The 22,595-nt window shown below is 37.5% G+C and overlaps 1 protein-coding gene and 1 long non-coding RNA gene across 3 annotated transcripts; one reads left to right on the top strand and one right to left on the bottom strand.

The window, feature by feature from the left end:
• The first annotated feature begins 3,254 nt into the window (after positions 1-3,254).
• Positions 3,255-16,430, top strand: LOC109048596. 2 transcript variants are annotated; one of them, XR_006158193.1, is made up of 2 exons: positions 3,255-7,719; positions 14,930-16,430. It is a non-coding gene; the product is annotated as an uncharacterized LOC109048596 (long non-coding RNA). The 2 variants fall into 2 exon arrangements; XR_006158194.1 differs by having other exon boundaries at positions 3,255-14,192.
• A 2,113-nt stretch (positions 16,431-18,543) lies between these two features.
• Positions 18,544-21,461, bottom strand: LOC109048780 (adenosine receptor A1-like). The gene is made up of 2 exons (XM_019066450.1): positions 21,139-21,461; positions 18,544-19,207 (listed from the first exon to the last, which is right to left on the bottom strand). The coding sequence occupies exons 1-2, from the start codon at positions 21,459-21,461 to the stop codon at positions 18,544-18,546; spliced, it is 987 nt and encodes a 328-aa protein (XP_018921995.1).
• Positions 21,462-22,595: the final 1,134 nt, after the last annotated feature.

Below are 22,595 nucleotides of genomic sequence, written 5' to 3'. Positions count from 1 at the left end.
TGAGGGAGTTAGCTTTTGGAACGGTGCCCGAGACTGATGTCTTTCTCAGTGTAAAGTGTTGGCATGAACGTCATGTTCAGGGTTATGCACACCCTAACGTATTTTCAGGGTACAGGATGCTCTGCATCGAAGGAAATCAAACAACAGTAAATGAAAAACTGCAGATAATCTGATACTGTCATTAGGGGACTGAAGTACAGGGCAGAGTGTGCCTTATTTTGCAAACACACACACACACACACACACACACACACACACACACACACACACACACACACACACACACACACACACACACAAATACACAAAGGGAGAGTGTTAAACAAAGAGGAGAGCAGGCGATATAATGAAAAGGAACAAAGGGTGCACGGGAGGTGTTCTCCTTTCTAATAAAAGGCTGTCAGAAGATTTGTCATGAGTTACAGTACAACAGGCTCCTCGCGCTTGAAAGATGGTATATTCTGAGGTCCTCACAGAGAGCAGATGGAGGGCAGTGTGAACAAGTGCACATTTCTCCCTCGGGGCATTCTCAAATGCTCCTGTCTTCTCTTGTGTGTCCACACATACAGTCACTTTGTGTTGCTATTGTTTCTAACATCTGAACTGAGTCGCTTTCTCTTAAAACACTTGACTTCCCCTTGTGAAAAAGAAATGCACTTTAGCATACTACTGCTTAAGAGTACTTATGTATACTTAAGCGCAAACGGAATGTAATGATTTCAGACCCTTGATGACATCTTATTTACAAATAAATGCCAGTGTATAGTTTGAATGTATATTAAATGCAGTTAGCTGAACTTTAGAGTGCTTTTTTGACCTATTTAGGTAGGATTTATATGCAAGTGTACTTAAGCATACTTTAATGTCATTTCTATTAAAACTTGTATGTTGTGTATTTAAATATATTTGTGATTACATGTTTGTAATGATAATGTTACGAATGAAGTACATTTAATATATTAACCTTAAATAATATGAAAATTATATATTCAAATTATAATCAAGTACTTTAATGTGCTTTAGTATGTTAGTCAACAAATCAAAATAAGTGCATTTCTTTAAAACATGACAAAATATAAAAACATAACGATTTAACCCTTTAACTGTCACTCCCAATTGAACTATTTACAAGTACAGTTTTTTTTTAATATACTTTTAAGATCTGAAGTACACTACAATTGCACATTCAGTACAATAAAGCACACTTTTTTTTCACAAAGTCTTCGAACATTTCTGCTTCTTATGGACAAAACTTGTTTGATAGCTTACAGAACATATCTATCACTTACAGTTGCGGGATAAATATATTGGGCCTCATTTATGAAACACAATTTCTCTGTAAATTATTCATAAGACCCATTTAAGTTGATTGATCGATTCTTTATTAAATGTAAAATATTTAATTAAATTACTAATTTGACTTTTTGGTTTTAAATGTATACACACATTTGTTCTGTTCACAGAATTATGACTTTGAGCAATTTTCCAAAGACATTTCCCATTCATATGTAAACCCAGTTTGTACAAAAAAAACCCTGTTTTTCTATTTTCCTTTATGAATGAGATCCATTGATCTGTGCATTTACGATCATGTTGTGTAAATTTATTTTTCATTTGTCAGTTGTGGCTATGAAACAATCTCACTGTGCAGGCCAATGGAAAGATAGATTTGTGATGCCCTTTTGTGGTTCAGAAATGCAGCAAGGGTTACTTATTAACTAAAGATAATTATAGTTGGGTTGGACTGTAGGGCTCTGAACATAACTGAATACTCACACGTGTTTCTCTAATGCAAATGTCTATGTAAAAATATACTGCATATGCAAGTCATTTTTGTGAAGTTTCTCTAGTTAAACAAGACAACACTATGCCCTCATGCTTCTCTTATCACTTCATATGCTGAGTGTATTATGTCAGTGAGTTAGCCAAACATGCTGGTTCTACTTAAGAGTACGGGCATTCTGGGAAGCAATTTTATTAGTTCATTTAAAACCTAACATAAACAGAGATATCAAGAAACAGTGGATTCAGAACATTAGGGAATGCTTCTCACTGAACACTGGAACTAGATAGTACTACACAATATCTTGATATTTTTCTGCTTTTGACAACACGCAGTATATATATATATATATATATTATATATATATATATATATATATATATATTCCATATATTTCCATGTGCTGTGGCTGTAGCATTTTGGAAAATGTCTGCTTGTAGGTGTCCCGAGTTGCACTGAATGCACAAACAAACTACAGTGACTCATTTCAGTAAACACAGACAGCATATACTGGCCTCAGCTCTATAGAGCATATAAAGATGCCATATTAAAACATTAAATGTCACTATATTTTACTTTTATAGATCGTCACCTGCACCCTTCCCACATTTTTAGGGTGTGCTTGGCAGGTTTCAAAGCAACATCATGACACACGTTCAATGTTGCAACAACATGAAACCCTCAGAGATCGGGGTGGTGTGTTTTGATGTGGCTATTTCTCCAAGCTCTGTCTCTCCTTCTGAGAATCTGGGTTAGAGAGACATGTGTCCTGACTTGACCGGGGTTTTACAGGCGGGGCCATTGTTGATGAGTTACTGGCTATAACCAGGACAATCGGCTGCTCTGTTGTTTGTACAGAGACACTATTGAGACTGTCTCAAACACATACTCAGCTATGTATTTACCCTGCTCTTGAACGACAGGGCATTTTATTATCCTTCACTTTGACTGTACAGCCAACTGAAAATCAGTGTCCTTAGCTGAACCTGCCAGGCTTGTGCGCAGTGTCACCTACTGTAGTGCTAAGAAGACTGAACATGTCCACACATGTTAGCTGCATTGTTTTCAAGTTGTTCTGACTACCTTGACTTTATGTGTGTTTGAATGCAGACAATAGTAGCTTGGGTTTTTATCACGCAATTGGGATTGTGAAAAACTGATAAAATTACACCCTTAATGCTAGTGTTTGGTGGCTGACGTTACAAGATGACTCAAAACTAGGTGTCAGAATTGAGTCTTCGCAAAGACCCGCCCCCCCCTTAGTTACTGCTGCTATGTCAAGCTATGGTGCTCTCACAAAACACATCATATTCTCACGTAGTAAAAATTTCATCTCTGAGGAAAGATGAAACTGACAACAAACCGACAGACAAGACAGAGAAAGGTTACTTTTGCTATGAAACAAAGTCTCAGCTTTAAAATTTTGTCATTTTGTAAGAAATGTAAAAAAATAACCATTTTGTGGCTCTGTAATGAGTCATGACAGATCGCTGTAGCGCCTGATCATCTGATCTGATACAACTGATCATCTCTTCTTCTTTACTAGTTGCATGAAATAAACATGAATGAACATCAGAAGGTATCTTGTTCAATCATGGAAATATGTCAATACACCGTACAAGTTTGATTAGATTGGCATCAACAACAATAAATGTGTAAAGCATTTTCTCGATTTCACTCTGTTTGCTATGCTATGCTTGCTTAATTCTGTGGTAAGTTACATTTTATTGCTAGCATTTAGCATTTATTATTGTTTTTCCTCCAACCAGAACAACCCTTATGAAAATGAACCATGGTTTTATCATGTTAAAAGTGTAGTAGGCCTAACCATGTTTTTTGACTTATTGATCTCTATTTGAATAAAAACAGTTTAACTACAAATACCATGGCTATTTACTATGGTTGGTGTAGCAAAACCATGGTTAATTTGTGGTTATGGTTTGACTATAGTAACCATGTTTTTTTTTTTTTTTTTTTTTTGTAGTAAAACCATGGTTATTTTTCATAAGGGGACACCTGGCTGCCACCTATTTACATTTCAAATCACATGCTCATAGAGGTTATTGTAGATTCATCAAGCTGCTAGAGTATGTTTTTCTCCACCAATGATAATACACTTCCACCACACTCACTGAAAAGAGTGAGGACCACTTCACTCTCTTAAGCACTCCAACAGAGCTTTCAGCGTGGCACTTAGGACTACTTATCAGCTTCATATTTCAAAAATATGTCAGGTGGACCGGAGCAGGAGGAGGCTTGTCCCTTGATTAAGTGGGCAATGAAAGAATTTGTGGTGGATGTTTTTCAAGGAAGAGCTATGTTCCATTCAGAGGATCATGTTCGAACTTCAATATTTACGAATGAAGCTAAAATAGAAAGACATCTAAAGAGGCAAATGCATTAAGAATACACAGAAAGCACCACTTCTTAAATATCCTCATTTGTCTGTGCACATAAACTGGAGCTTTCGGACATGCGCATGATGCCCCGTTTCTCTGTGATGAATGGTTGAGCTCTCAGCTTTGCATCAAACAGCCAGTAATATAATTGTGCAAATAAATTAATATTTGCATGCAATTTATCTGTCCAGAGCAAGGTGTAAAAAAATGGCTTACAGGCTGAATGAGAAATGCGGACACATGTTAGTTTGGGGGCCAAATCTCACTATTAACTGACTACTGACTACGTTTGCTTCAATAAATTCTTAATTTGATTCTTATTAATAGTTAGTAAGGTAGTTGTTAAGTTTAAGTATGGGGTCGGACTAAGAGATTTAGAATATTGTCATGCAGAATATGTGCTTCATACGTACTAATAAATAGCCAATAATATGCTGGTAATATGCATGCTATTAAGCAACAAGTTAATAATGGCAATTGGTCCCTAAACTAAAGTGTTACCGAAAATGCAAATTCACTCTCTGACAGTAGGTGGCATTTTTAGAAAAGCAGAAATACCCCCCTTACTAAAGTGCAAGTCAACTTTCAGTTTCTGACACCTGATTGTCACAGAGAAGTCAAAAAGTATTTGCATGCAGCCATTCATTTGAAGCATTTCAAACATCTGTTCATCCACGTTTATCAAACAATACCAAATACAAGAGTACACGGACCAGAGACAGACAACAAATTCTTCCTCGGCTATTCGCCGCTTATCAAAATAGTCGGTTCATGAGTGCCACCATGTTGTAGTTTTATGTAACAGCAGTGAAAATCTTATTGATCTGGGTTCTTCACGATGCGATTGAAAAGATACTAGAACATCTATCTGTAAAAAAATAAGTTGCATTGATAGCATGTGAATGCTTCTTGTGCCAGATGCAATTAACAGCTTCTCATTCAAATTAAAATGTTTATTGCACCAAATTTTCTCACCAAACATTCGTCTTATGGTGTTTAGGTGCTGAAAGTGCTGTAAACGCTATGCAGATGCAGTTGGTAGAAATCGTAACATAGTTTAAATTTCAAAACCTTATCTTTTGCCACTGAAATATTGCACGAATCATCATTGCACGAGTCATTATCTCGAAGAGCACAGGCCCCGCTGAAAGTAACATAAACAATCTGGAAAAAAGGGAACTAGGTAGGCGCGACAAGAACTTGTTTTAAACAAGCTCTGCAAGTGGAGCTGAAACATAAATGTGACAGTCAGCTGCCTTCCATCAGTCATTTTAAACAGCGCTCTGTTTTTTTATGCAATGCTAACACCTGTGAATTGCACCAAGCCAATGTCAACAGTTCAGGTTGGAAAGTGAGATGACTCCGGAGCCACAGACCCAAAACAAACATGCAGAAAAACAATCAGCGTACAGGCATCACAGCCCATCCCATCCAAGCGTTTCCGGGCACAGAACTCAAGAGCACAGACGCTTCTTTGAAAGCGCTTAGGCGCAGGTGGGCCGAGGGTCTTTTGAAAGGTACACTTTACTGTACAGGAGTAACCAGACCTGGACAGGATCCTGCTTTTAGTTGACTAGATGGCATGTGCAGGAAACGGTAAGTGCTGAGGGAGGTGTACACCTCACACACATGAAAAGGTGCTCTGATCTGTCCCACAACAGGCACACAGGGTCTGACCTAGATTCCCCCCTGTCATGTAAAAAGCTGCTCTGCCAAGTAAGGCAAAGTGGGAAGGGCTGAGCCGTGGCGCGTAGCTTTGCCCCATCTCTCTCTCTCTCTCTCTCTCTCTCTCTCTCTCTATTTCTCGCTCTCCCAAACATGGGCGGAGTGTAGCGTGGCCTTTTCAAACTCGCCCGGCTGGCAAGCAGACTGGCTTTTGGAAGCAAGCAATGCTGTTTTGAACTGCTGCCAAATGAGACAGCCTCTGCCGGTGCAGCTGAAACTTTTTACAGCCACCCCTCACTTCGACAGGAAGAGACACGGGGAGCAAATTTGTAGGAGAGGGAAAAAAAGAGCAAAATAAATCTTTGTAGTGTCTGCAGCTAAGGCACTGCATCAAGGATTTCCTTCTGCGCTTTCACGCTCCCCAACTTTGGCAAGGGGCCATTCGATAAAAGATGTTTAAAAGAGATGTTTTTTTTTTTTTTTTTTTTTTGGGGAGGATTGAACGGGGAACGGATGTGCTAGGAAGTGAAGAGTTCAGCGAGTTCAGTAGATGAGAAATATGTAAATGCATCAGTAACAAAGGAGCTGTGACGTCACGCACTGTGCTGCCCAGGACACTGCCAGCGAGCAGACGGGACAAACGTGGACTCATTTGACAAGATGCCATCTGCGTCCTATAAAGCGTAGTCCTGTTTTACATCAGAGCTTTCTAGCACAGGAAGAAGACCCTGCAAAGCATGACACGTTGCAGTCACTTCCTCTTTCATGGTAAGGACTTGAGGACCTGACAAACTTTTAGCGTTATGACTCCCATAGCCTATTTACATAGTGTTTCGCTACTTCTAACTAAATGACTACATGCAAAGTGCAACTTGGATGATGATGTCAAACACATGGTGAGTCATAAAGCCAACTGAATCAGTCAGGCAAATGAGATTAACAGAGTGAGGTGTCTTTCAAGACTCTTTGAGGAAGTACCACGATCTGCTCATGTCATGTTTTGCCGATAAAGAAATCCAAAACGCAGGCGGTGACAGAACAGCCTCTGGATGTGTGTAATGATTAGCGAGGACTATAACTCGAAGGCTCAAACTACCTGGGACAGATGCCAAATGCTGACAAAGGCAATCATTGCATTCCCAGGGGCGAGCAAAACCAACGCTTCGTCCTCTCACTCTTCCTTTGGGAGGGTTATTTATATTCCTCGAGAAACCACCGAAAGCATTGACTAATTGCTGAAGGGGTCGGCCACATGCTTTGGCTAAAGGGCATGAAAAATCGTGTAAGTATTAACCTGTTCTGGTGTTTCTCGCCTCTTCTACTGGGACCCGTTTGGCTGATCAAGTGTTTCCCTTGAATAATCAATTCTGAGCCCTTGTTTTCTAGACTGTGTACTTGGAGATACTGTAACCCGGAAATAGGGGTACAAGCTGACCCTCTTGAGTTCCCGTAAAAACAAGTGTGTCACGTTTTACATGCAAGTTTGTTACGGGCGGTAACAATAACCATATCTTTATGGACACTTTGTGATTTTCTGCATGGCGAACCCTCTCGGCTTGATCTCTGATTTGTTTTATGTTACTCAAACTCCCTTTCTTTCTCCACCTCCTCTCTCCCTCTCTCAGTTTCTGTCTTTCACTTTGCATCCTTTGCCAAAGTGGGCAGGGAGAAAGAGCTCGTGGTGAGGCGGGTGAAACGGAGGCCGCTGTATGTGCTCTTTCTTCAGCCACAACCCCGAGGAAGAGCATGTTTGGTGGTAGCACGTTTCTAGGTCTCTCTCCTCGAGATAGGCGTAGTATGTGCATGAGTCTTCTCTTCTCGCCGCCATGACCCTGCCTTGGGTTCTTTGACGCTGAAGCCTCTAGTCTGCAGGTATTCCGTTTTTTCACACTTTCGTACTTTGTAATATCTTGTAGATTATTTTGTCAGAAATTCTCGTAAAGCATCATCGTCGATTCTTTCACCCAGCTGCTCTGGCTCTCTTGTTCACTGTTGTCTTCCTCTTGTAAACGTGTCTGCTTCACCCCTGAGTCCATGCCTCGGATTCCGCCATTTCTACTACACTAAACGATTTTCGAATGAAATAATTGTTGATGTACATTTGAGAAATGTTTTTAGGCTCGAAGTTATTTTAAAAAATGGCTTGAAGCTATTTAAATAGGCTTGAAGCTATTTAAAAAATTGTGTTAATATTTTCAAAAGTTATTTTCACGATGACGTACGCGTTTCTTCACATAGCATGCATGTTCCGTTAGTTTTGGGTGGTGTTGTGCAATTGATTTTGGGGTTTGCGTTTGTTTAGGGATTTGAATGATTTAAACAACATGTAAATAGTGTTTGGCTGCTACCTTAATGTTTCTGGAGGAAAATTAATACAGTGATGTGTTTGGATATGATGCTAGTGTTTTGAGGATGGCCTATTAATTCCCCTGAAGTCAAAAATATGTTGCACATCCCTCACATTGTGTTTTGTTGAATAGATTATGGTCAGTTTTGTATTATATATTTCTGTTAAAAGAAAGTGCTGGTGAGGAATCAGCTGTGGCAGAAATAGTACATATTAGAAAGCTTCGACTTAGTTCATCTTACATATACAGTATGAGAGCATTGTTTGGCATTAAAGGATATGATCAAAAGACTTCTTTTTATATTCAGCCGGTATTCTTTCGAAATGTACGCTTGTCCTGTTTTTATTCGAATGCTTTTTTTTTTTTCTTTTTTTTTTTGCATTTGTATTGCAAAGTACATGAATGTCAAAGGAAACAGAATAGAGTTAGTTTGGGAAAGAAAATAATAAAAAGCAACAGATTAGGATGTAATAGAATAAAATTCTTCTCTAAATGACATTTGTTACGCAGAAGTAACTGAACAAAATACTGATCAAATATTATGGATAGAATAATGTTTTAATCTAATTTAAGGTTTGTTTTCAAATAAAACGACTAAATTTTAGTTATTGATCGTAGTGTTAGAGGGTGGTGACAATCCATCAGTCCAACTTTTATGTAAATATGCTCTGCCTTTTTTTTCAAATTCATAGTAAATTCCTTTAAAACGGGATGAGCAATCGACGAGATCTGATTCTTTAGAAAAGAAAAGGTGACATCTTTATTATTATTATTATTATTACTATGAGCTGTTCTAACTTGGATGAAATAACACCAATTGACCACTGAAATTAAAAATGCATTGATGAATTTGATTCAAATCTTTGTAAAAAATTACTAAGAGAAGCTCTCAAGATGGCGTCGACATGCCACGTGTTTGTGTACTACTGTAATAAGTGTATTTTACTCAAAGGGATTTTTTAGGGACTTTTAATACAGTCTCTTTCAAATAGCAATCAAATTTTTAATCAAATCTTTATTTAACAGCAGATCGGCTCTCCACCTGCAATCAATTATGGAAAAGCAAGGCAGAAAAAAATTATGCTGTAAGGTTAGTTTGATGATTTCACCATAGAGCAAGGATTTTTCTTGGGTAATGTCTTTTTTTGTGCTTTATTGCTCGTCATCAGAAGGAAAGAGGGCAGCTAATTTGCTGCTTTTTAAAGTAGAACCGAGAGACTCGCCAAGGAGGCACAAAAGTTTGCATATACATGTTTATTTTGTTCAGAGACATAGAGAGATGGCAACAGGAAAAAAGTGGAGCGAGGGAGGGAGGAAAGGAGAACATTTCCTCCACCCCCTGTTCTCCTCAGATGAACTTATCATGTAGCGTCATATTTTCTCTCTCTCCCTCTTTTTTTTCCCCTTTCCCATACAGCCCCGCTCCCTCCTACATTTACTGTAGCTGACAATCAGATGCACTCTGGGCTCCGACCCCACATTAGCAAACAGGAAGTTTCAAAACAAATAGAGTTTAACCCTAAAAATACTTAGATTTCACTGCATACACAATCAAATCTACAACCTCTTGCTGGAATAAACAGAATAGAACACCAGTTTTTGAAGCATTTTGACTTCAAACTGAAAGTTTTATTTGGATGAAGTGTTTAGAACGAGAGCAGAAAATTCACTGCAGGTGAGAAAACATGCAGCATATGCTCGGAGCCTATTAGTTACACGGCCCCAGATGGGGGCAGGGATCTAAGTCTAATCTGCAAGGTCTTTGTATAAATAAGGCAAGGCAGAATCCTTATCATTGAGTTTCGATGAGTAACAGCAGGCTCTCCGGAGACCGCGTGACAGAGTCAACCAAGGTCAAGCCAAGCCCAACTTCCTGTTTTTTGGGGGCCGCTATTTATGCTTTAAGGGCGTTTCTCTCTGGTGTAGGCTGATGACAGGAGATCATAAGCAGAATGATTAATGACATTTTCAAAGAGTTACAGCCTTCTGTGGCTTAATTCTTTCAAGCAGCGGCATGGAGGGAATAACTGAGGAGTAATGTCACAGGTACAGTAACTGGAACAGGAAGAAAAGTGTTGTTAAATGAAGTTCGGGGAAACTGTAAAATGATTCATACAAATAAAAAAAATATGTTTCATGCTAAGATATCTTGTGCAGCAGTTGAGGCTAATATGGTGGTAATATGCTAGAACTCACCAATGGTGAGAACGCGGATCTACAGCTGTACAAACAAAAGATTACAGATGAGATAGCGACAGTTACTATTAATAGTAAAAAAACAAAACATCTGTTGTTTGTTCATACCTTATCTCATATTTTCCTGGTTCATGAGACATTATTCTCGGTTATATAGATGCCAAAGGGATTTTCAATGGGGAAGCTCCCCTCCTACGTTAAATTATCGCTTCACAAAGGCATTGTCTCAAGTTCCGTATTTTTTATTTTATTTTACGAATTGTGGCCTCTTACTCTTCCTCTGCCAACATCCCCCACCCTTCAATGCTCTACCCACCACCCTCTTCTCCGTTCATTGAAATTCAGCCTGGCATACAGGCACTGCCCCTTTCTTGGCACCACTCGGCGACAGAAAGGAGGGGAGAAAATTACAATGAAAACAAGTATATGTACCAATTTCTCAATCACTGAGCTTGTGCCAAACAGTAAACCGGTTTCGGTGGATCTGATGCGAGGTTATCGATAGCCATTTTTGGTGTACGATTTCAGCAAATATTGTAATCACATATGGTCTTGGCAACCATAACGCAGTGGGAGGCGTACAGCAGGCTAATTGATTTGCCTGTTTACCTCCTGCGAGTGGACGGTCACGAGGGCTAACGGCTGTGTACTTTGATCGCTAGGTAAGATAGAAGGCCTTTTGTTGATCTGATTGGATTTGTTTACCCCTTTTCCGATTTGTAAAACCCTCAGACAGGGAAGTACGATGATCCTTTGTGGCTATAAAATGTTTGGTATATGATTACGCCAAGAGGTGGTATGGCATAGGTGATGCATAAACAAATGCAGGCAATTAAAAATGGCAGACATTTATCAAGGGCTTTAGCTGTTTCTGGATAGATGAGTATGTTTTTAAGGTTAAATGTCCATTTTATAGCAGGCTTTGTCATGTATATCACAGGGTGCAAAGATTATTTTAACCTTTGTGATGTTTTTCATATGTTAGAGACACAGACTCTGTTCCAAAACCTAGTGAGCTGCCTACGTAGGGAGTGTTTTAAGTCATCATAGGCGCACTCCTGATGTGAAGGCTGTTCCAAAAGGTAAGATACTTCACTTTAGCCAGATTTTGAGCATTGTAATGCATTTCATGAGTCCTTCAATGAGAAGTCAATCAATCCCAGAATGCATTGCAAGTTTAACGATTTTTCAAAGATTGATGCCATTATATAACAAAATGTCTATAAAAAACCCATATAAAATCTAATTTTAAAAAGTATATTACTCAGTATTGTAATGTGCATTTTAAAGTGTAGTAAAGTAGTCTTAGCTTAGCCACATGCTAACACCAGACTCGATTGAAATCAGTCTTGAGTCGAGTCTGTGCTTTCCACAGTCTTCTAAATCAGTCACTTATAATACTGCCTATGCAGTTCACTAGGTTTTTGAAAAAGACCATTTAGTCTGCAGAGGGCAACTGTACACTCTTTTAATTCAGATTAAGATGCTTAATACATAATGCAGTGCAAAGTCCTTGACAAAAATGCATGCTGTGACAGTTATTAACTTATTTGGTTATTAATCTGGCTCCCATGTTTAGGCTATAAGCTAAAGCTGATTTAAACATGTTGAATTATTAACATAAGGACACTAATGCCTGTGATGCTATGAAGTATTACATGCAGATTTGTAAGTGCTAAGTTGTATATGTTAACACTATGACTTTGTGTTGCAAGCCTGCATGCATTCAGTTCAAGAGGCTTGCTTTTTAAATTTAAAGAATAACAAAACATTATAACATTCTAAAACTAATCAATAACCTATTTTGAATTCCATTCTAAAATATAACTTAGTTTTTAATAGGCTTTGTCAGCATTAAGCGAAGACAATTTTTGGCATGTCATTTAAGCATGTGTTTTTTATTTATTATATATGTATATATCTAATTAAGTGTAAAATTTAGCAGGCATTTAAAGTCACATTTCAATCACTTAGTGGAAATCCGCTTTCAATACTGTGCTGTTAGGGTGTGGTGATAATCATATTCATTGTTTTTGTCGTTAGCATTTAGCTCTTATCATTCTCTTAGATGATTCTCTTAGTCCTTTAGTGCCATACAGAACAATTAAGTGTACTTTTCATAAATACTTCATTTTTGTGGGCTCATTAATGCAAACCGTTTCCTCATGTCATTGAAAAAAGTGTTGATAGATATATCTAACTAATATAGCCATCAAAAGACTATTTAAATATTGCTGCAGTTCTATTTTATGGTATCTTATGATTCCATTTTCAATTCCACCCACACTGTCTACACTGAAAGCAACAGATAATCTCTAAATACTCTCTTAAATACCCATGTCGTAAAAATCAGGGCATTTGTGTCTAATTTGCATTAGCATTAGCGTTACATATTTTTAAAACACGACTAAAGAGGTCATTTACATATGAAAAAATCCAAGCGGCACTAAAATGGACCTAAATACCTGGCAAAGCACCAAAAAAAAACTGGTTAGTCCCCATCAACACGATTAGTGCATATAGGGGAACAGAAGGGCAGATTAGTTCCCCGTGTAATCTAAAAATGATCCAAATGCCACATCTGTCAGACCATATTAGCATATTTTCCCCTTTCACAAGTGAAGCATCAAACATCGTCCTCGAATAAAGAAGCAGCTCTAGAATAGCAGGTACATCTAACATGCTAAATGCTAATAACTACATTTTTCTTTGATTACGTCACAATTGCATGTCGGTACTAATGGTGTTTGTATAAAGTGCACAATCTGATGAATTACACACCTGCACTGATGAAGAGCGTGTTTTGTTGCACAGCTTCTGACCTGACCTTTACCGAAAAGTTAGCAAATCCGAGTTAGCACAGCAAAGTCATGTCATCTCTCACCTTCTGTCCCCTCCTTTGTGATCCAGCAGACTGTGTCTCATGTCAAAACTTTTCAATCAATGTCCCCCCAAATGAGACAGAAAGAGCTTGTGTATGCTAATTAGCTGAGAGGACTTTTGTATGTTGACAAATTGCTGAAAGGCAATATCTGGAAGAGATTTGCATGTCTATTTATGCAAAACAGACATGCTCCACCTCTCACCTCCACACAATAACTGCTTTTATTGCAACATTTTGCAAATGTTTTGCGTATCTCCTGTTGGAAGTTTATGTAGGGTGTTCAAGAATGAGTACAGAGAGGCTACTTGGGGTGTAAAGCTACAACATTCACAAAATAAGAAACTGATTTAGCTGGATGCTAATTCGTTAGAGTGCTGATGTTCAGAGATGTTTAGGTTCATCACGTATGCTAGCATGCTAACAGGCCTCCAGAAGCAGATGATTTTCACAGCATATCTGTTCGTTTTGTTGTGTGTGAAAGAACGCTATTGACTCGAGGATGAATCTTGGCTTTCTTGTGGTTGTACTGATGCCAGGCGTCCTTCAGAGCGTCGAGAGGGAGACCCTTGCTCGTGCAAACAGCCTCTGAGAATAGTGAACGTGTGAATGGGTTTTTCAGGCACACCTCGCAGAGGTTGCAAGGAATGCACAGCACTCGCACCCTAAAATGGCCGAAATGACGCCATTTTGTTTTCCCACTATTTTGCTGTGAGGAATAGCAGAATCAGCTTTGTTAAAGCTACAGGAGACAGCTGGGGAAGCCATGTTTTACATCGTCTGTTTACCTCAAAAGCGTAGCTTACGCAATGTTGTCTTGTTGAAATGAGCTCAGTTTTTGGCAAAACGGGCGCGAATTCCTGGCGAAGGATCAAGACTTTTTTTTTCTTCATGATCCAATGCCAGCCTCGCTAGAATGAGTGAGTAATTTCGTTGGCTTTCAAAATTAGCGCTTGCCTTTTAGCCTGCATCCTGGTTCAACTCCTCACAGTCCCCCAGTCTTTTTCGCGTTTGATCGTTTTTTCCGACTCAAATAAGCGCCGCTGACTCGAGTCTGGAGAACACACATGCCAAGCTTTCATCTACTGTTGTTTTCTGCAACTGCATAGAAATAAGCAGCTCTGTGATCTATGACAGAGCCATTCTGATGGTGTGACTGTATGACTGAAGTCAGACCGATGATGCCTTAACATACAGCGGCGCCAGTTTGAGCACCTTGATTTAGAGAATAAAACATTAAACCACGCGGCGTCACAAACAAATGCTGCACAAGCTTTTCACATAACTAACTGTACTCTAAATAACTTTAAACCAGCTGGTGTCACGGTTACTTTAGAGGATGTGTGAATTCGGTATGTAATGATTTCTGACACTTAATGTGTTATTTACAATTAAATTAATATGAATTATAGTTTTTTGACTCACTTAGGTAGGACTAAACTACATCTTAATATGTAATTTCATAAATTAGCATGCAATTTTAAGATTTCAAATACACTACAGGTGTACATTCAACACAATTAAGCACACTTTTTTTTCACTTGGGTAAATGTACTTGTACACATTAAAACACTTGCTCAAACTGTTCTGTGTGGAGCCCAGCTACAACAAAGTTTGACTGTATAGTTGTGCTAACCATGCGTCTTTCTCTCCGCAGGAATCCAGCGGTCTGCTTTCTGACTGGTTGTCATCTGTTCTGCTGTCCTTGGGGCTGAGGTAGTAGATTGAATAGTTGTGGAGCCCTGCGCTCTCTCACTGAGATAACTATACAATCTACTGTCTTTCCTAAGGCGACAGCCAAATCATCCACAAACACGTGTCTGCATTCATCCAATGAGTCGCGAAGGATTACAGAAGTAAAACGGGTTGGGATTGATGTGTCATGTTGACTTCATTCATACGCAAGCATGTCAGGCGATGGGATTGGTGTCTTGACAGGGTGAGGTAGTAGGTTGTATAGTTTGGTGGGAGGGATCAAACCCTGCTCAGGTGATAACTATACAGTCTATTGCCTTCCTTGTTGTGCCAACTATCTGCCAGCTAGTGGAAAATCCCTGGAGCTTAAATATTGCTTCAACTTCACAGTCTGCTTCACACCACATGAACTATATATGTGAATATAGCGTGTTTTCAGCATCCGTGTATATACACTGCCTGCATAAACAGAAACAAATACACCGTAGTTGCCACAAAATAGGTTGAAAATGCCCCATAAACCTATTTGTAGACTTTTATGAAGCAGCAAAATAAACATGTTCTATTCAGTAAATCTGACTGAATCAAGAGACTGCAAGTTAAGCAGTTTATCTGCACTTAATGCTTTTTGGTTCTGTTTTGCGTAGATTAATACATATTTGGATGTAAAAGCTCATGTAAATTACAATCAATTACAACGAAATGGCAAGTAACACATTCAATTAAATGTAAAATGTTGCAGTAGAAAGATTATATGTTCTCCAGTAATCTCTCTTTTGATTGCAGTTTGCAATTTTTTTTTTTATTTTTTTTTTTGATAATTGGTAATAATAAGAAATGTTTCTTGAGCAGCAAATCAGCATATTAAAATTATTTCTGAAGGATCACGTGACACTTAAGACTGGAGTAATGATGCTGAAAATTCAGCTTTGAATCACATGCAAATTTATTTATTTTTTTTTTTTTTGAATAAAAATTCATCCTATGAGAAAAAAATTCAATAAAAATCCAACTAACCTCATGATGAACAGTAATTTAATGATGATCGTGTTTGTAATATTCTCACTCCACTAAACATTTGATAGGTTATGGTCATAAATTTAAAGAAAGATTTGTGCTGTATAGTGGAGCAGCAGAAGCGTTGCGAGTGTGAAAGCACCGTGAGACAGCTTTGTGTGTGTTTTGTGAAACAGCCCTAACACTTTACCTAACAAGCCTGAACAACATCCATGCCTCTCCTGCCAGCTTAACATGCTGATCTAGTATTACATATGAAGAGAAATACCAGATTAAAAGAGATTTATGGAGCTCGGATTTATGGCTTAATCAACATTTTGGCTTTTCTGTTGGCTTGTGATCAAACAGGATTTTCACACATCATAACAGGAAATTCAGTTTCAATCAGACAATGCATGTGGCCTTGTTCAGTTGTTCTATGAATAAAATAGTTTTATTCAACAATATTTTGCCTTTTCGATTTTATTTTTATTTTTAAGTTAATTTTGAGCAGTTTGTACAAAAGAGTTATCTTGTAGAAAGACAGTTTTGCTTTGCAGAAGTTAGAGGTAAAACAGATTATGCTGTTTGTATTCCTTTGATGTGCAACCTTTTTAAAATCATATCAAACACATTGTATAAACAGGTAGTATTTTGTAGGCATATAGTTAAAGGATCAGAGCTTTAGAACCATTTACATGTATAAGTTATGATTTTATGAGTGAAAATTATATTTACCAATAAAGTACAACTTGTGAGAGGATACTTTGATATTTACAGTAAGCCATCCAAGTGTATAGCTGAGCGCATGTCTAAAACAAAGTATGACTAGCTATAGTCTGGAAACAAACTGAAAAAAGAGACATACTGTACCATTCATTATAACTATATATTACATGTTAATATATAACATTGCTTACAAAACACAATATATACATAATACATTTCATACAACAATGGCATCTCATTATTTTGAAGTTAATTCAAGCAAAACTCTTCAGTCCACACCCTCTAATAAGGTTAGTCATATACTATATTTGGTAACCTGTCCTCATATCCATTTTCTACAAAGTTGGTTGCTAACAAATGCTAAATAAATATTAACATGTAAACAAAACTTGTCAAATGGGACTTTGGTCTAAAGCCCTGCGTGTTACAGCGTTTATCTGAACACATGAACCACGTCAACAAACTTACAGTGGCATCCAGTGACTAACCACACAATCACATGTTAAAAAGGAATAAAGTGAAACTCCTGGCAATCAAATATCTGAGGATATATAATATTAACTATAAGCTAACGCAGTTTTAATTGCTGTATTAGCTCTTTTTTGTTCTTTCCATTATAAGGTAGTCAGCCATATTTGAGTTTTCAAATCAATAAATTAACAGTCTTACACTGTATAAAAAAATCCTGTTAAATTTACTGTAAATAATAAACAAACACTTAATAAAACTTCAATATAGAATTTTTTGCAGAAACTTCTGGTTATCTCCAGTTACTGTTTTACACCACAAATTAGAAGAATAGACAGTTTTTACTTATATAAAACAATATTTTACTGTGAAAAGGCATATATTGTATTGTGAAATATTATAAATAATATATGGATTTTCTCATAATTGTTAAGGTCATACTCTGTCATAGTCATATTTTGCCACCTAAACACACACACACACACCGTACGATAAATTATCCCGCCTTTTCACATTTGATACACAGTTTGCAAGACCTCTAAATTATCAAAATGATCAAACTTTGCTGAAAACGTGTTAAACACAATACACAACTTGCCTGCTTCTGGCATCTGACTGATGTTTAAAAAGGCTTTTTTAGTTTCACTGTACATGCATCACCCTTCATCTTGTGCTTCATGTGTATTTTTGCTGTAAAATCTTTAACTATTTTTATTAAGTGAACATAAGATTAACGTATATGTTGTTAGTAATATTTCAAGATGAACACTTACCGGACTGAAGCAACTTAGGTTTACTTGATAAACCATTTTTTTTTTTTTTTTTAGAAACATATCATGTTAAACTGTATCAATTATGATCCGTCAGGCTTTTGAGGAACGTTTATTGTCCATCTCTCAATCATCATTGCATTGCATATGCATTTTATATGAGCAGTTGGCTATTCTTTTTCAAAGATCTCATTTATTTACATTACAAGCAATCCGAATTTTAAGAATCTTAATTTCTGGCCATATAAATATCAGCAACTGCATTAAATTGCATATTTTTGCTCTGTTTGGACCTTAATGTGTTTTTACACTATATCATATTGCATGAACCATAAAAGCCTGATGTATCAAATATGATGCGATTTTTCCGAATATTATTTCACATATTATTATTCCATCCTGTTAGGCTAAAGCATGTCTGCTCTTTCTCTGTTAGCGGTTTACAGTGTCATTGTTAAAGCTTGTGGCGCCCTCTAGTGGTCATGCAGCTTTACAGCACCTTAAGACTGAAGCTTTTCAGTGATTTTGTAGGATATCTCCAATAAACTCACTCAGAGATCTACTCAGAATGGTATCATACAGTGCAATTATGATTGTACCCAGTCTGCCCGAGTCATGTACCAGTGTTGGAGGGAAAAGTCATTTGATGGCCAGTATTCGGTTCTCCAGGCTGGGATCTCCATGAGGAGCTTGAGAAGTCTCCTTGTCCTCTCCAGCACAGTACATACCGTCTCCAGATCTCCAGGTAAGCCTCCCTGATCTTTGCGATACGGAGGGCGTAGACCACAGGGTTCACTGCTGAGTTGGCGTGAGAGAGGAGTATCCCAGCGTAGAAAGCGGTCTGGGGGACGCCTTGAGGACCCGTCGAAAGCAATACACAATTCATGAGATGCAGAGGCATCCAACATGCTGCAAACAGCAAGAGAACCAGAGCCAGAGAACGTGCCAGCCTCTTCTCCTTAATTAGAAAAGCCCTTAGTTTCGTCTGGTCTTCCCTCCGGAGGCGTTTGCGCAGACTGTAGAAGACCAGAGCGTAAAGAAGAGTCATGGCTGCTAAAGGGAGTAGGATGCAGCCTAGGTAGTTGAAGTAGACCATATAGGGCAGAGAGATGACAGCTAAGAAGGTGCAGTTGATATGAGAAGAGTTTTGGAGCAGGGAGGACTGGGAATCACCATTATGCCAACCAAAGAGAGGGGTGAAACCCAGCAAACAAGATATCAACCAACACAGGACCACTGCAATCCAGGAACGCTGCTCAGTGGCGATCTCCTTATACCTGCAATCACAGAGCATGTCGACTGCTAATTTAGTTTACAGCTGGACACACACTTAACCTAACATTTGTTTTGTGAAAAAGAAGTAACAGTTTTATAAAGAGCACTTAATATGAAAATATACTTAAGTGTGAACTGAATATAATGTTTTCAGCCACATAAATTTATATTAAAGCTGAGTGTTAGACCCACTTAATTAGGACTTAAGTACATCTTTAGATGTAATTTCATAATTACCTCTATTGTCTTTTATATATGGTTAAATATAAGCATTTATGATATACTAAAATATACTTTGATGCATTCCTATTGTCATGTATTTAAATATATTTATAATTACACATTTGTCTTGAATTTAGCAGATTTAAAATAGTTTAACTTGTAATATAATATCTAATAACACACTCCATTAGAATCAAGTACTTTACATGTGTTTTGGTATGTTAGTCAACATTAAAATAAGTGTACTACCTTAAAATAGAATGTAGTTTAAAGCTTCTGTAAAGCTGCTTTGCAACGATGTGTATTGTGAAAAGTGCTATACAAACTGAACTGAAGTGAATTAAAGTATAAAAAAAGATACACAACTTTAAAAAAAAAAAGAAAAGAAACAAGCATACTTAAACGTGTTAAGAAACAGAGAAACAGTTCAGGGCTGCATTTCCCAAAAGCAATCCTAAATTGATCATATCACCATTTTATTATTATTATTATTATTATTATTATTATTATTATTATTATTATTATTTGTTCATGTAATGCAGGGATTCTGAAACTTTTGACCTAAATATTTACTTTACGTGTTCCTAAGATATAAAGTTAATATTTCTATAATTTAACACCATTTGAATATTCTCCGATGTCTGTTATTGGCCATACATTTTATTTATCTTTTTAATAACAATAATGTGTTTCTCATTGCGCTCTGGATGTGGGAAAGGCATCTTTTACATGTCAGCTGGGAATACAGTCAATGAGTGGCATATTTATTGTGGATAAATATTGTTTATTTAAGAGCCTAAAATAAAAACAGCAAAAGTGTGTGAGAAAATTCTCACTATGTGAGAGTACACTATGTGGCTGTAATTAACATACTCCAATATGATAATTAACAAAAGCCAACAATAAACACAAAACTATGTGGCTGTAATTAACATACTCCAATATGATAATTAATATATGTGACCCTGGAGCACAAAACCAGTCATAAGTAGCGCAGGTATATTTGTAGCAATAGCCAACAATACATTGTATGGGTCAAAATTATAAATTTTTCTTTTATGCCAAAAATCATTAGGATATTAAGTAAAGATCATGTTCCATTAAAATATTTTATACATTTTCTATCGTAAATGTATCAAAACTTAATTTCTGATTGGTAATATGCATTGCTAAGAACTTCATTCGGACAATTTTAAAGGCGATTTTCTCAATATTTAGATTTTTTTGCACCCTCAGATTCCAGATTTTCAATAGTTGTATCTCGGCCAAATATTGTCCGATCCTAATAAACCATACATCAGTGGAAAGCGTATTTATTCTGCTTTCAGATGATGTATAAATCTTAATTTAAACAAAAAATGACTGGTTTTATGGTCTAAGATCACATATTTAAAAAGCTGTGATTTGGATAATCTTTTGGTTTTCTGAGTCTTAATCTTATGCATTGCAATAAAAATTGTATAATTATTCTGTTAGTAATTACTAGTAAATCACTCAAAAGTCTTCTAAATATACAATAATATTCATGGTCACATCTGTAGCCTATTTCATCAGCGAATGTAAAAATGTAAACTGTAAAACCCATAACAAAGAAGCGGCAAGCAACACATCAAATTAATAATAATAATAAAAAAACTAAAATAGTGTTTTCTGAAAAAATTGGTTTTTTTTTTTTGTTTGTTTTGTTTTTTTTTTGCGAAAAGGTCTTTACCTGAGAGGTATTGAGACCCGCAGGTATCGGTCCACAGCAATAGCCAGGAGGGACAGCACAGACGCTTGGGTCAGCACCAGCACCACACAGCTGACCGCCAGACAGGCCTGGAACGGGATTTCAACCCACCCATCCACCAGCACAGCCAGGGGCACTGCCACTGCCCCCACCAGGAAATCAGCCACAGCCAGAGACGCCACGAAACAGAAGGTAGTCTGACGGAAGGTCCGCCTCAAACACACAGCCCAAACCACCAGCACGTTCCCCAGGCAGCATGCCATGGCGATGACCAGCTCCAGAGAGGTGTAGATCAGCCAGGCCATGAGGAGAAACCAATACGAGCAAACAGAACACAGTCTCAGTCGAGTATGAAGATGCCTGTGACCATCTGGTCTGCACTCCTCCACACACTCACACACACACCCCTGATCTTCAGTATGCATCTCTGGGGGTCTCATTTCCACTCATAAGTCTTCTGAATAGACAATATTATTCACAGTCACATCTGTATTTCATCAACTAATTCCATTTGCAGGCGGACAGAATAATGATGTTAAATTCCGAGTCTCAATCAAAATGATGAAAAGCTTGCTGCTCATATTAGTTCTAGCGCACATACAAGCTCACAGGTGCTTGAACGTCGACTTCAGCTGCTACAATACTAGATTACTGCCAAGTGTACTGTGCCTACTATTTTTTATTTTTTTTTCAAAAATATTCTTCAACATTCAACAATAAATAACATGACCTCATCACTTGCATGCTTAATACAATTTCACAACCAACACGGCAGAGAACAGATGATTGTCTTGATGCTTAATACAATTTCACAACCAACACTTAATAGAACAGATCATAGTCCCAATTTCACAACCAACACGGCAGAGAACAGATGATTGTCTTGTGTTTGACGCATGTGTTTGGCAACTAAACTTACAAAAATTCACTTTTTATGTGATTTAGTGGTTTGGTTCATAGTGCCAGCACAGCAACTGAATTACAATTGGGAAGAAATGTTGGTGGTGAGTATGGAGGAGATGGTTTCCAAAACAGATGTTGCTCACAAATTGTTGTCAGTGGCAGTTTGCCTTAAATAACTAAATAAATGAATAAATAAATAAATAACATGTTCACAGAGGTCATATAATTCCAGTAATCACTTCATGCACAAAGCCAAAACCTCCATCATATAGTTCTTCAAGTATGTGCCACCAGAAAATGAGCTTTAATAAAAGAGAATTGTAGTTGACATTTAATAAAAATGTATTTAATTACTGTTAGAAATAATATTTATGTTATTAAAAACTCACTAGAGAATCAGTGTCAGTGTTTTTTTTTTTTAGCTCTTTGTGGAAAGAGACACACATCCCAAATCTGTTTGGTCTTCCTCTTGTTCTCCTCTCTCCATTCATCTACATACCTCACCAGTCTCATCACACCGGTGAGGATGGTTATTC

Source organism: Cyprinus carpio, chromosome B23 (assembly GCF_018340385.1).
Source record: "Cyprinus carpio isolate SPL01 chromosome B23, ASM1834038v1, whole genome shotgun sequence".
NCBI classification, from domain to species: domain Eukaryota; kingdom Metazoa; phylum Chordata; class Actinopteri; order Cypriniformes; family Cyprinidae; genus Cyprinus; species Cyprinus carpio.
Note: the sequence above shows the minus strand (reverse complement) of the source record. Positions and strands in the feature narration are given on the sequence as shown.